The 13,842-nt window shown below is 38.6% G+C and overlaps 1 protein-coding gene across 2 annotated transcripts in view; it reads left to right on the top strand.

Moving 5' to 3' along the window:
* The first annotated feature begins 15 nt into the window (after window positions 1-15).
* Window positions 16-13,842, top strand: part of vps37a (VPS37A subunit of ESCRT-I) — a 29,406-nt gene continuing 15,579 nt past the window's right edge. Inside the window, exon 1 of one of the 2 annotated variants that reach the window (XM_082536433.1) lies at window positions 16-140. In XM_082536433.1, coding sequence (XP_082392559.1) covers window positions 118-140 — 23 coding nt within the window. In that variant the 5' untranslated portion in view covers window positions 16-117. The remainder of the gene's footprint in view (window positions 141-13,842) is intronic. The other variant, XM_082536431.1, reaches the window with a different exon arrangement.

Here is a 13,842-nt window from a genome sequence, read left to right as displayed (position 1 = left end):
TCTCTGTCCCTGAGCATGCGCAACAAAACAAAACGTTAATAACTGGGGAGTCTCCTGGCTATCTGGCTTTATTTTAAAGCTTTTAAAAATTGAGACTGTTTCTTTAAGACAAAGCGAATGTGCTGTTGGACAACATGCTGGTGAGTAGTTTGTTTCAAAGATGATTAAAAATATTTTTATAGAAAGAAAATTGAGATGGAGGCGTGGTGTCTCTGGGTGAAAACATTTATGTTAGCCGATAATTAGCTACAGCCTGTTTAAAATGTAGTTAAAAATACTGTCGACTGAGCCTTTTGTGGCGCACTTTTATTTTAGTTTTCGCCCTTAGTGTGTTGCTTTTAGTTGAAGGTGAAACTATTTCACCTAGCTTTTTCAGTTAAAGTTAGGCGTCCGTGTTGAAGTCATTCGACGCCTAGTGAGTTTTTCTAGGATGTTGTGTACTAATGTAACGGAGTTCTTTTTATTTTTATTATTTTAAGCAAAAATTAACCGAAATATAAATTTTGGCAGTCTTCTAAACATTGAATATCGCGTGACGATTAAACTCTGTTAGCCAATGAAATGCTGCCCTCGTGTGTCGTAACAAGGGTAGCTGCGGTGCTACACGTACAGATTCGACGTCTTATATTACAAAAGAAAAAACAATAGACGTGTCTCTTTTTTGTGATTTATGTATCGTTAATATTTTAACCAATTGTTACAAGTTTAAACTTTTTTTTAATTAAACAAATTGTAATAGTGGTTTCTAAGCGGAACGCTTCCTCTTTTCCAGATTCATGTCAGGAGTATAATAAGCGATGCACCACACAACATTTATTTAAACTTAAGGTTACTGCTATTTCCATGATCAACGCATTGTGTCTTTCAATTTTTATGTTATTCACAACTTTATATTTACGGGAAACAATAAAAATAACGGTTGTTACAGATTTTTGAGTGAAAATAAATAAATTCGTATAGTGATGTATGCGATTGCTTTCGCAAAGCATTGTGGGACTGGAAACTGGATTTTAAAACTTAAATAAACAGCTTTAGCCACACTTTTAGATCTACTTGCATAATCGTAGCTCTGTAAAAGTTATAGTCTACTAACTCCTCGCGGACTGATCGTTTAGGTCATGTTTAACAGTTGACATAAACCGTGAGTGAGAATGGCGTTCCCGAGAATCACTTCTTGCTTCGACCCAGAATTTCGTTAAGACTATACTTTCAGGGATCATTTCTATAGTTTCTAACTTGAGAAATGTGTTTCTAAAGTGTTTGGTCTCGCTAACCACGATGAAGAGTCGTGATATTCCCTTCTGAGCGTGAAGCGGATAGAGAATAATGATTCAGTTCATATGTTCTCTGTCATTGATGACCGGTCTTTACTTCCTTGTGGAGTAATGAGGAAGGGAATATGATCAGAGTGGTTACGAATAGTGTGCAAAAATTATACATGGTATTAAAGTACCTAATTTTGATAACCTTTATCTATAGCAGTGATGAATGTTAAAATAGCAGCTTGAGTTTCAGTGGAACAGTTTACCTCATCTCTAGAACAAGTCTCAAATTAACTCTTTTGTTAAGTCATGTGTACTTAAATTGTGCATTAAAAAAGTCCCTCGTGCTTGAGGGACATTTACACAACCTATCTTATTTGTCAGTAAGAGACTGGCCTTTTGAATCTTTTCTGCTTCAACAGAATGTCGCCACAATCACAAAGTCACTTTTGTAACCTTTATTTACACGTCAGGTTCCCTAATAACTTTTATAAAATTGATCTGTTAGTCTGGCCGTTCTCTCCTGTACATTTGCTGTCAGTATTGTTAGAGGTATCCAGTGATTGGATGTGCTACATAGTATTATTTGCATAAACACAGTTGATTGGCCAAAACATGGTAACAGGCGGAGCGTATTGAATGTCAAAGAGGAACCCTGAGTGCGGAAGACTTTACAGAAAAGCACATGCAGTTTCCACATGTAAATACACTAAGACTATACTTTCAGGGATCATTTCTATAGTTTCTAACTTGAGGAATGTGTTTCTAAAGTGTATGGTCTCGCTAACCACGATGATGAGTCGTGATATTCCCTTCTGAGCGTGAAGCGGATAGAAAATAATGATTCAGTTCATACGTTCTCTATCATTGATGACCGGTCTTTACTTCCTTGTGGAGTAATGAGGAAGGGAATATGATCAGAGTGGTTACAATGGGTACAAAAGAAATCATATAAAGCTATGTTTTCAGCAGAGATGGTTTCCTGTGGCAGGAACAGGCACTACATAAAAGTGTTGTCTTCATTCTTTTTGTTAACACCATTTTGTGAAATAACCGTACAGCCAGTACTTTTAAAATATAAAACAGGGCTTCTTATCATACCCAAGTATCAATAATTATTATCAACACATGATTGTCATGTCATTTTTGAGAGTTTTATGGATTTTATTCTCACCTACTTTGTATGTAGACTGAGTAGATCCCAATAATCTTTCTTACAGATGTTTCGACACTGCTGCATTTTGTGTAGGAAGGAAAATATATTCCGGCAACAAAACCAAATTTATATAGACAACAGAAAAAACAAACAAACAAAAACCTTCCCCCAAAAACAAATTAAGAACAAATTACACAAGGAGGAGGACGAATCCAAGGCCTTCAGCATCGAGCCAGACCGGACTAGCTGAATCCGTACTGATAAAAAAAGAATACCCAGTTCTACTTTAGCACACTGATTACCTGCAGGCCTTACTGAGATATTCAAGTGATAGATTCGGCCCACGGAAACATGTGAAATTGTTTTTTTATTGGAAGTTAAAAAAAAATCTCAAACATGAAGTGAGAACAGGTCTGAATCAAACCTTTTTGTCCAGTCATGTGTTTGTTTATTGTACATAGAACAAAAAAAAGCACATTTAAATTCCAGGTCTACAAAAACAATTTCAGAACATGTATGTGTAAAAGATGTGTAGTTATACTTTTTATGTTTAGTTACGCTTACTATACTACAGTTAAAGAATTCATAATAAACATATTCATGATGCACTCACTTCATAAATCATGAGCCAACTTTATAAGTTAAAAATATCAGTAGTCGGGTCAGCTGTGTCTCTCTGTTGTCTAATAATCTGTCTGTATGTGAAGGAACCTGCAAGTTAGCACAGTCTATTTATGTACTCAGATTGCTAAACCACCTTATATTTTTTGTACTTCATGTTTGAGGGACACTTACACAATCTGTCTAATTTGTCAGTGAGTGAGAGGCGGGCCTTTTGAATCTTTTTAGCTTCAACTGAATGGCGCAACCATCACACTTTTGTTTACTTTTATTTACACGTCATGTTCCCTAAAAACTTTCATAAAGTTGATCTGTTAGTCTGGCCGTTCTCTCTTGTATGTGATTGGATGTGCTACACAGTATTATTTGCATAAATACAGATGATTGGCCAAATCGTGGTAACAGGCGGAGCTTATTGAAAGTCAGAGAGGAACCCTGAGTGATGAAGACTTCACAGAAAAGCAGATGCAGTTTTCTGATGTTAGCACACTAAGACTATACTTTCAGGGATCATTTCTATAGTTTCTAACTTGAGAAATGTGTTTCTAAAGTGTTTGGTCTCGCTAACCACGATGAAGAGTCGTGATATTCCTTTCTGAGCGTGAAGCGGATAGAGAATAATGGTTCAGTTCATATGTTCTCTGTCATTGATGACCGGTCTTTACTTCCTTGTGGAGTAATGAGGAAGGGAATATGATCAGAGTGGTTACTAAAACTGTTTAAATGAAACTGAATGATTGGTTTATACACTGCTACAGTAGTATTACTCCGTGTTAATGGCAATCTGAGCCTTTCCTTAATGTCACTTCTCAGTGGCACTTCTGTGAAATCGCCTTGCACAGTTCAAAACCGGTGATACTTATACCAAATTATTAATGATCAACATGTTTTTCATATCTTCAGTAGATTTAAATGCCTGCTACTTTGTATGTGGGCTGAGTAGGCCCCAGTAAGCTTTGTAAAAGATTTTTCAACTACGGTGGCATCAAGTGTGATCAAATGTTGCTAATTATGCTGATGGAAAATGAAGATGAACAAGAGAAAATCAAATGTCTACATTTGTCATGTTTAACATATTTCGGGGTTCAGTTAGTGTCTTTTTGGGCAGTTTACCTCTTTAGCCTTGGAAACGCTGCAAGTATACATAGGTAGGCTAACCTATAAATATGAGGATATATGACTTATCATTCCTTCCAATCTAAAGGATCATGTGTCCTTGGAACAGATGCAGCCGTGGGCTATTTTTTGACCTCCACAGCTGCATCAGCAAACTGTCCTTTGCTTCTGCTGCTGGAGTTGATGACTTTTAACATTTCAAGGAATTTATGTTGTTATCTGTTTTGTTCTCCACTCTGCTAGTCAAACTTTTAAGCAGAAACTAAGCCAGCAGTTGAAACTGGGGCAAAGCGCACCAAAACCTATATTACTTATGGTCATGTAACACGGGTGTTTCGAACTACACTTTGTAGCAGCGTTTCAAAACATCTGCTTAACACGCTGCTAAAACATAAATATCGAGTCCCATCCCTTTCCATCCTACACACTAGAGGTAGTTCTCAGAGGCATGTCTCAGTGTTATGGAGCAAGAGGATTGACCAACATTGGTATTTTCTCTCCTCTGTGTCTAGTGTGTTGCTCTGGTTTCATCAAACAGCAGATTTACGCAGCTCCTCTAATGCGCACACTCTTTGCTCCTCTGTCTCTTTACATCCTCTGTATTTATGTTCTTTGCATAAACACAGATGATTGGACGAGACATGGCAACTGCACAAGGTTTATAGAATAGCAGAGAAGAACCCTGACTGATGAAGACTTTACTGAAAACCACATGCAGTTTACACATGTGAGCACACTAAGACTATACTTTCAGGGATCATTTCTATAGTTTCTGACTTGGGAAATGTGTTTCAAAAGTGTACTGTCTCGCTAACCACGATGATGAGTCACGATGTTTCCTTCTGAGCATGAAGCTGGTGGAGAATAATGATTCATTTCATACTCTATCATTGATGATTGCTCTTTGCTGAGCACTGAGGAAGGGAACATGATCAGAGTGGTTATAAAAGTGTTAAAAAGTAGTAAAGTGTGATTTAGTTGTTTTCTTGGATGCTTGTGTTTAAAGTTTCTGTTACAGACACTGTTACCTTATTAAAAAGTCATCTTAGTTGTTGCACTGAAATCTTAAAAGAGGACTGAGGACTGTTGGAGTGTCAGGTTAGTAAATTAGAAAGAAAAAAAAGTTATACATCCTTAAATGTTATCCAGGTGCTTTTACACAGTCTTACTTCTTAATGACTCAGAGACATGAACCTTTTGAATCTTTTCAACCTGAAACAAATAGTCTTTTTCATTAAGTCATTGCTTTGTAACCTTTATTTACCATCCCTCTTACCTGTTTTTTTTTTTTCTTTTATTTAGTGCTGTCATTCTCTCTTACATGTTTGTACAGTGTTTTTTACATAGACTGGAGGAGCATGAAGCTGATAGACAGTTTTATTTCATGTGTTGTCTGTTATTGACAATCAGAGTGGTTACGCAGCCATGCCAAGAGTAAAATTACATTAATTCTTTCGAACGGAAAAGCCTCTGAACCTGCTTTTAAAATGTGCTTTATTTTAGTGATTAGAGTTAAGCACCAAACCAGCAAACATCTGTAGGTTTCTATCACCTGGCTCTGATGACAGAGTCCACATTTTACATGTGTTACAAGTGGTGACTGTGATGGTGACTACTGAATTCTATTTCCACGTGGGCTACCTTGCATGGGATGATTGTACCTGTGTTTTTAGTGCTATAACCTCAGCTTGGTGAAACATATTTAAAGCATTTCCTATAACCCCTCAGATCATATTCCCTTTGTCAAAGCTCTGAAAAGAAGTAATGAACATTGATTAATGACAGAAAACACATCCAACAAAAAAAAAAAAAAAGAAAAAACAAGAATTATGCGCCTGAAGTCAAGGTTTATTTGAATTCTGCTAGTTTAGAGAGAAAATGGGGTTACAGGTTGTTTGTTTTTTTGGAGTTGTGGTCCTAAACTCTTGATCAGCTGTAAACAGCCTGTTTCTGTTTAAGCCTTGTTTTTAATAAATTGCATTCTCAAAAAAAGTTTGCTTGAAGAGCTGGTAGACTGACAACATTTAGTCCAAGTTTAAGAAATTCTTCTTCAACAGACTCATCTCTGCCACTCACTAAAAAAAGAAAATTTGTTTAAAGTCCCTAAAATAACCATTTGTGGTTTTTTTAGTTAATACAACCACAGAATTCTACTTACACATGAAGAAACTTGATTGTACCTGTGCTTTTAGTGCTATGACACCAGCATTTCCTAGAACCACTCAGATCATATTCCCTTTGTCAAAGCTCCAAAAATAAACAATGAACAGTCATCAATAACAAAACACATGACAAAGTCACAGTTGTCTGTCATTTTCATGCTCAAAAGGGAACATCTCAACTAATCATCGTGGTTAGCGAGACCATACACTCTAGAAACACATTTCTCAAGTCAAAAACTATAGAAATGATCTCTAAAAGTACAGTCTTAGTTAAGCAATGCCCAGAAAGAGCTAGTGATTCCCAGGACAATCACTCTCACTAATGGTTTGCCTCAGCTTTCAAAGCTGGTCAAACATGAACATTAGCTCAGACAATGAGACGTAAATGCAGTTTGAAATTTGGTAACTGCTGTTCTATGTAAAATGTGTACTTTGTCACCACCTCGAGGTGTGGCAGAGGTTGGCATCCTAGACACTCAAAAGTAAAATATCCAATCTAAAAAAGTGAATGTAATTTTACATTTTGCATGGTTCTGTAACCAAACATACAGCATTTTGCAGTTGCAGATACCATTCTCCAAACCTGAAGGCAATGCGTTACGTGAGGTGCTATCATCATTGTTCCACAGAGTGAGACTGTCAATGCAAAGTTCAGTGCACTTACTGAAATTAAAAACCAAAATCTGCAAATACACAAGTGCAAGGGAGCATAATGTGTGATCTAAAAATAGCAGCCAGAGGTGTGCAAGAAGACCTTAATTCAATTCAATATTTTATTGTCCCACAACACGAAATTAGTATAGCACCAAGGGCAATGTTACACCCCGGCCTAGGCAACCGGCGTGCAACGTATGAAAATAAAAAGAAAAAAAAACACACGAGAAACAAACTAAAGCTCTCCACCAAAATCCCAAAACGAAGGTGTCTCAAACGAAAATATTAACAAACCCATTCACAGCTATTTACAACAGACTATTTCTTTACATCAAACCACCAAACTATTTACAACACGGGGGAGATCGCGACCATGACCAACTGACACACAGGGCTTAAATACATAGAAGGAGCAATCAGGGAATGGACCACAGGAGGGAAACACAGCTGGGGCAAATTAGACCTGACGAGACAAGGAAACGTAAACTGAACACACTAAGATAACAACAGACCTTCAAAGTAAAACAGGAAACACATGACAGTCACGCAAAAACAAAACACTGACAACACCGAAACGTAACATTTCCCCCCACCCAAAAATCAAACATGTAACCCCAAGTGAAATGTTTGATCAAAAGCGGATGAAGGCTGGTGGAGGCTGGAGCGGTCCCACGGACCCTCCAGCAGACGACGAAGGCTGGAGCGGTCCCTCGGACCCTCCAGCGAAGGCGGATGAAGGCTGACGAAGTTGATGAAGGCTGGAGCGGTCCCACTGACCCTCCAGCGACGACGATGAAGGCTGGAGCGGTCCCTCGGACCCTCCAGCGAAGGCGAATGAAGGCCGGAGCGGTCCCTCGGACCCTCCAGCGAAGGCGAATGAAGGCTGGAGCGGTCCCACGGACCCTCCAGCAGACGACAAAGGCTGGGGCGGTCCTCGGACCCCCCAGCAAAGGCAATCCCGGACGAGCCCCCATATGTTACACCCCGGCCTAGGCAACCGGCGTGCAACGTATGGGGGCTCGTCCGGGATTGTCCCACGGACCCTCCAGCAGACGACGAAGGCTGGAGCGGTCCCTCGGACCCTCCAGCGAAGGCGGATGAAGGCTGACGAAGTTGATGGAGGCTGGAGCGGTCCCACGGACCCTCCAGCAGACGACGAAGGCTGGTGCGGTCCCCCGGACCCTCCAGCAGAGGCGGATGAAGGCTGGAGCGGTCCCTCGGACGCTCCAGCGAAGGCGGATGAGCAGCTCACTAGCTGCACACACGGACACGCAGCCCACCAGCTGCACACACGGACACGCAGCCCACCAGCTGCAGAAGGCTGGAGCGGTCCCTCGGATCCTCCAGCGAAGACAGAAGGCCGAAGCTGTCCCTCCTTCGGACCCTCCACCGATCCCGGACCACGGCTGAAGCGGTCCTCGGACCCCTCAGCAATTGGACGAGCCCCCATATGTTACACCCCGGCCTAGGCAACCGGGGTGCAACGTAGAAAAATAAAGATAAGGAAAATAAAACCACGAAGGCTCTCCACCAAAATCCCAAAACGAAGGTGTCTCAAACGAAAATATTAACAAACCCATTCACAGCTATTTACAACAGACTATTTCTTTACATCAAAACACCAAACTATTTACAACACGGGGGAGATCGCGACCATGACCAACTGACACACAGGGCTTAAATACATAGAAGGAGCAATCAGGGAATGGACCACAGGAGGGAAACACAGCTGGGGCAAATTAGACCTGACGAGACAAGGAAACGTAAACTGAACACACTAAGATAACAACAGACCTTCAAAGTAAAACAGGAAACACATGACAGTCACGCAAAAACAAAACACTGACAACACCGAAACGTAACAGGCAACAATAAGAATAAACAAAACAATAACAAAAAGCCACAAGACAGTTATTTTCCATTAAAGAGATGGGTTCAGTAAGGATAAAAGAAACCTCAAGTTTTTTGGTCTTCCTCACAGGTACTCTAAAACAACAGCCAGAGGGCAACAAGTTAAACTCAGTGTGAAGTGAATGGTTAAAACAATTAACAATAGAATGAGCCTTCCTCAGCGCATGCTTGTTATAAATGGTCAAAAGTCTGTCTTGCCAATGCCCTGAGATTTTGCTGGCAGTTTTTACCAAAAGTCCCAACTGATTCTTGTTCTTCAGAGTCACGTTACCAAACCAAGCAGCGATACAGAAAGAAATAACAGATTCAGTAAAACTTCTGTAGAGCAAGGACAACATTTCAGATGAGACAGTAAAGATTTAATATTCCTTAAATGTGAGATTGGCCAAATTTTGATCAGGTAATGCTCTTAGTTTTCACAAATCTGCTGTCAGAACATTTTAATCCCGCCTGATAGGTGGAAAAGTGGACTTTAGATATTTTCAGACTTTTTGAAAGCCAGTATCATCATCAAAGACCCCTCGCACCCTCGACACTCACTTTCCCCCCCCTTCCCTCTGGTAAACGCTACAGGTCCATCAGGTCAAAGACAAACAGACTCAATAGAAGCTTCTACCCACAGGCTGTCAAACATGCCCTACCTCCGCCCTTATTGGAGGATAACTGCACTGCCAACACTCTTGGACATGACCTCTTTAAACAGTATTTATTATAACCATATTTATTATAGTAGCAACAGTATCCCCCCCGCCAAACACACACACTCAATGTGCAATAGCACTGATCACACTGCACCTCACAATGCACATGCTCCTCATGTATGTGTATGTATATATATGTAAGCGTGTATGTGGAAGTTTGTGTGTGTGTGTATATACATATATGTATGTATCTGTATGTATGCATGTATGTAGCCATATGTATGCATGTGTATGTATAAATTGTACATATCTTTCTTGTGTAAATGTAAATGCCTGTGTTATTGTGTAGATTTACAGAAAGATGCCAAACTGTGTTTCATTGTTCTTGTAACAGTGACAATAAAGAGGTATTCTATTCTGTTCTAAGTTCCCTTGCACTTGTGTATCTGCAAATCTTTTTTTTTCAGTAAGTGCATTGAACTTTGCACTGACAGTCTCATTCTGTGAAGCAATGATGATAGCACCTCAAGTGCGTTCAGATTGGAGACTGCTATCTGTAACTGCAAAATGCTGTATGTATGGTTACAGAACCATGCAGAAAGTAAAATTACACTCATTTTTTAGATTGGATATTTTACTTTTGAGTGTCTAGGGTGCCAGCCTCCGCCACACCTCGAGGTGGTGACAAAGGACACATTTTACATAGAACAGCGGTTACCAAATCAAAACTGCATTTAAGTCTGAGCTAATGTTCATGTTTAACCAGTTTTGACAGCTGGGGCAAACCATTAGTGAGAATGACTGTCCTGGGAATCACTAGCTGTTTTTGGCCATTGCGTAACTAAAATTATACTTTCAGGGATCATTTCTATAGTTTTTGACTTGAGAAATGTGTTTCTACAGTGTGTGGTCTCGCTAACCACGATGATGAGTTGTGATTTTCTCTTTTGAGCATGAAGCTGATAGAGTAGTGCTGTACTGCACATGGTCTGTCATTGATGATTACCTTTTGCTCTACTGTAGAGCACTGAGGAAGGGAATTTGATCAGAGTGGCTCTAGAAGAGTTAAAAGAACCAGTAAATTTATTTTATTTTGTCTACTGATTACTCCCACATATGTAGTTATGGGCTTCGGTCATGGTTTAAGACATTGTGACATTTAATGGCCATGTGAACAACTGCATCTGAAATGTGCACTATTTACAATTTCTGGTCATTTCCAAATTTTAACTTCCTGGCAAACGATCACAGTAATGCCAGCTACAGATTTTGGATTGAGTAAATGGTATTATATTTAACTGCTTTTACCAACCATTGATGCTCTCAATACTGGATTTAAATGTTACGTAATCAACTCTAACTTCAGATTTATCTGCGCCAATGTTACTGTAATTACGTACAACAGTAATAGTTCATTAACTTCTCATTAACTCAAGACTTTGGCCATGTTTGACAGCTGAGGCAAACCATTAGTGAGAGTGACTGTGCTGGGACTCAATAGCTCTTTATGGCCATTGCTTAATTAAGACTGTACTTTCAGGGATCATTTCGATAGTTTTTGAAATGTATTTCTAGAGTGTATGGTCTCGCTAACCGTGATGATGAGTTGTGATGTTCGCTTTTGAAAATGACAGACAACCATGATTTTGTCATGTGTTTTGTTATTGATGACTGTTCATTGCTAATTTTTGGAGCTTTGACAAAGGGAATATGATCTGAGTGGTTCTAGGAAATGCTTTAAATATATTTCACTAAGCTGGTGTCATAGCACTAAAAGCACAGGTGCAATCATTCTATGCAAGTCCCTTCATGTGTAAGTCGAATTTAGTAGTTGTATTAATAACTGAAAATGAGAAAACAAATGCTTATTTAAGGGACTTTACACACATTTTCTTTTTTTAGTGAGTGACAGAGACAAGTGTTGAAGAAGAATTTCTTACACTTGGACTAAATGTTGTCAGTCTACCAACTCTTTAAGCAGGTAGAGACATCTAGTGGCCACTTGTATTATTGGTGTCAGATAATAGTTTGTTGAAATAAAAACCAAGATTTCTAGATACACAAGTGCATGGGAGCATAATTATGGGAGTCTAATGAATTAGACTAACTATTCACTTTAGCTAAAGTTATTAAGTCAGCTAAAGAGTTAGGATGCTGTGTAAGACATAAATAAAGCTAAAATACAAAGGTTTGGACACTGTTTTGCATGTTTCCCTACTGTAGGGGTCTCTGCAAGCATACAGGACTCTGAGAGGGTGCAAGATGACAACTTTGGAATTCTACTAGAAACAGTCGATCATATTTGTTTGTCAAAGCTGAATTCAGGGCAAACTACGCTAAATTAGCGTTTTGAGCTAACAGCTACAATAAGCATAAAAGTTACTGTACGGCTATCATTTGTTAACATGACGCTTGTTCTTATACATGTAATACATTTATTACCAACCTGAGAGTTTATCCGCTGGTCATTCGACATAACAAATGACTTCTGATGTCTTAATTCAGCTCAAGATGCTGTAGATTCCCGTCAGTAACACTTTCGGTCCGCTAGTAAAACGTAGTTCTATTAATCTGCGCTCGATTACTCTTGAACCAAAACCGGATGTAAGTCCCAAAAAACTGAATTTTGGAACTGAAATTGAATTGTAGAACTGAAACTGAATGGTGAGAAGTGAATCTGAAATTATTCGAGAGCTACATTTTTAAAGGATAAAATACGGTTTCAAAGCAAATGAATTCATTTTCAAAATATAAAATTCAATTTCAATTAAGTGATGATCATTTTCGAACCAATAAATTGAATTTCAAATTAGGCTAATTCATATTCAGTTTTTAAAAGCATTTATTCAACTTATAATTCAGAATTCAAATTTAACTTATTCAAAAAGTTTCTGATGGCACAGATTTCTGCCCATACATAATGTATGATCTATAAATAGCAGCCAGAGGTGTGCAAGAAGAAGACCTTAAATGTGAGATTGGCCAAATTTCGATCAAGTAGTGCTCTTTGTTTTAATCCCACATGATAGGCGGACAAATGGACTTGAATGTTAATCTAGTCATCTAGTGCCCACTTGTATTATTGGTCTAGGGTTAACAATTTATTTGATAATTTCAGCTTAGCACTGACCTTTATTTGACCATTAAAACCAGAAATCACCAGATGGGGAAAAAAACAGCAACACAAATTCTTTCATCTTAAACAGGACTTCCACTCTTATCTGATTCACTATCTCACTGAGCCACAGGGAAGTAATAATGAGCTATTAAACAGATAAATGTTACACAAATTTTTCAGTGCCTGTTTAACACTTCTACAACCACTCTGATCATATTCTCTCTCTTACTGCTCCACAGTAGAGCAATAAGCAATCATCAATAATGAAACAGCACAACACTTTGTCATCAACTTCATGCTCAAAAGAGAATATCACAACTCATCATTGTGGTTAGCGGGACTATACACTCTGGAAACACATTTCTCAAGGCAAAGCCTATAGAAATGATCCCTGAAAGTATAGTCTCAGGTTACAGGAGGGTTAAAACTGCATCTCATTCATGGTAGCATCATTCTTACTCACGGTTACTTCAGTGGCTCATCCAAAGATACCAGTGCTTTTCTTCCTTATTTTAAGAAATAGTTAAGAAATGTGCCACTAAAACACATTTACTTATTTATTTGATAGATTTGAGGGTTTTTTTTTAAGTTTATGTAGTGGCAATCAAATTGAGTCATCCTCATGAGTCGTAGTCCTGTCTGACTGAGAATTTTTTTCTGTTCTCTTTGCTTAAAATCTAGCTGTTCTCTATCATATTGAGAGTATCTCTCTCCACTCCGTTACATATTCCATATATACGGGGTTGAGAGATAGTCTCTTGCTCAGAGAACCAAGGTTACAGTGTAACCATACGTTACCCCCAACATTTGGTGACTTTTATCTAAAAATTAATTTTCCAGAATGATGTTTGCTTAATCATTTTTTAGAACTCTCACGACTGCATGACACACTATACTAAAACTCACGTAAGTTAAGACTACACTTTCTATAGTTTCTGATTTGAGAAATGTGTGAGTGGTTGCATGAATGTACAAAAAAAATATTGGCTTGACTGCTTTTATCTATGACTGTAGTGATGCTGGCTTAGATGTAGTTTTGATACATTGCTTAGTGGAAAGAAAATTATTTAAGCAATATTTGTTCTGAGAACCACTGTATTAGATAATTCTATTTAGCACTGATCTTTATTTGACCATTTAAAACAAAAAATCACCAGGTGCAAAACAACAAACAAGGTTTTTTAAATTTAGATAAGACTTC

Source organism: Aulonocara stuartgranti (genome assembly GCF_965226115.1).
Source record: "Aulonocara stuartgranti genome assembly, chromosome: 6".
Taxonomy (NCBI): Eukaryota; Metazoa; Chordata; class Actinopteri; order Cichliformes; family Cichlidae; genus Aulonocara; species Aulonocara stuartgranti.
This window is presented reverse-complemented; position numbering and strand designations above follow the sequence as displayed.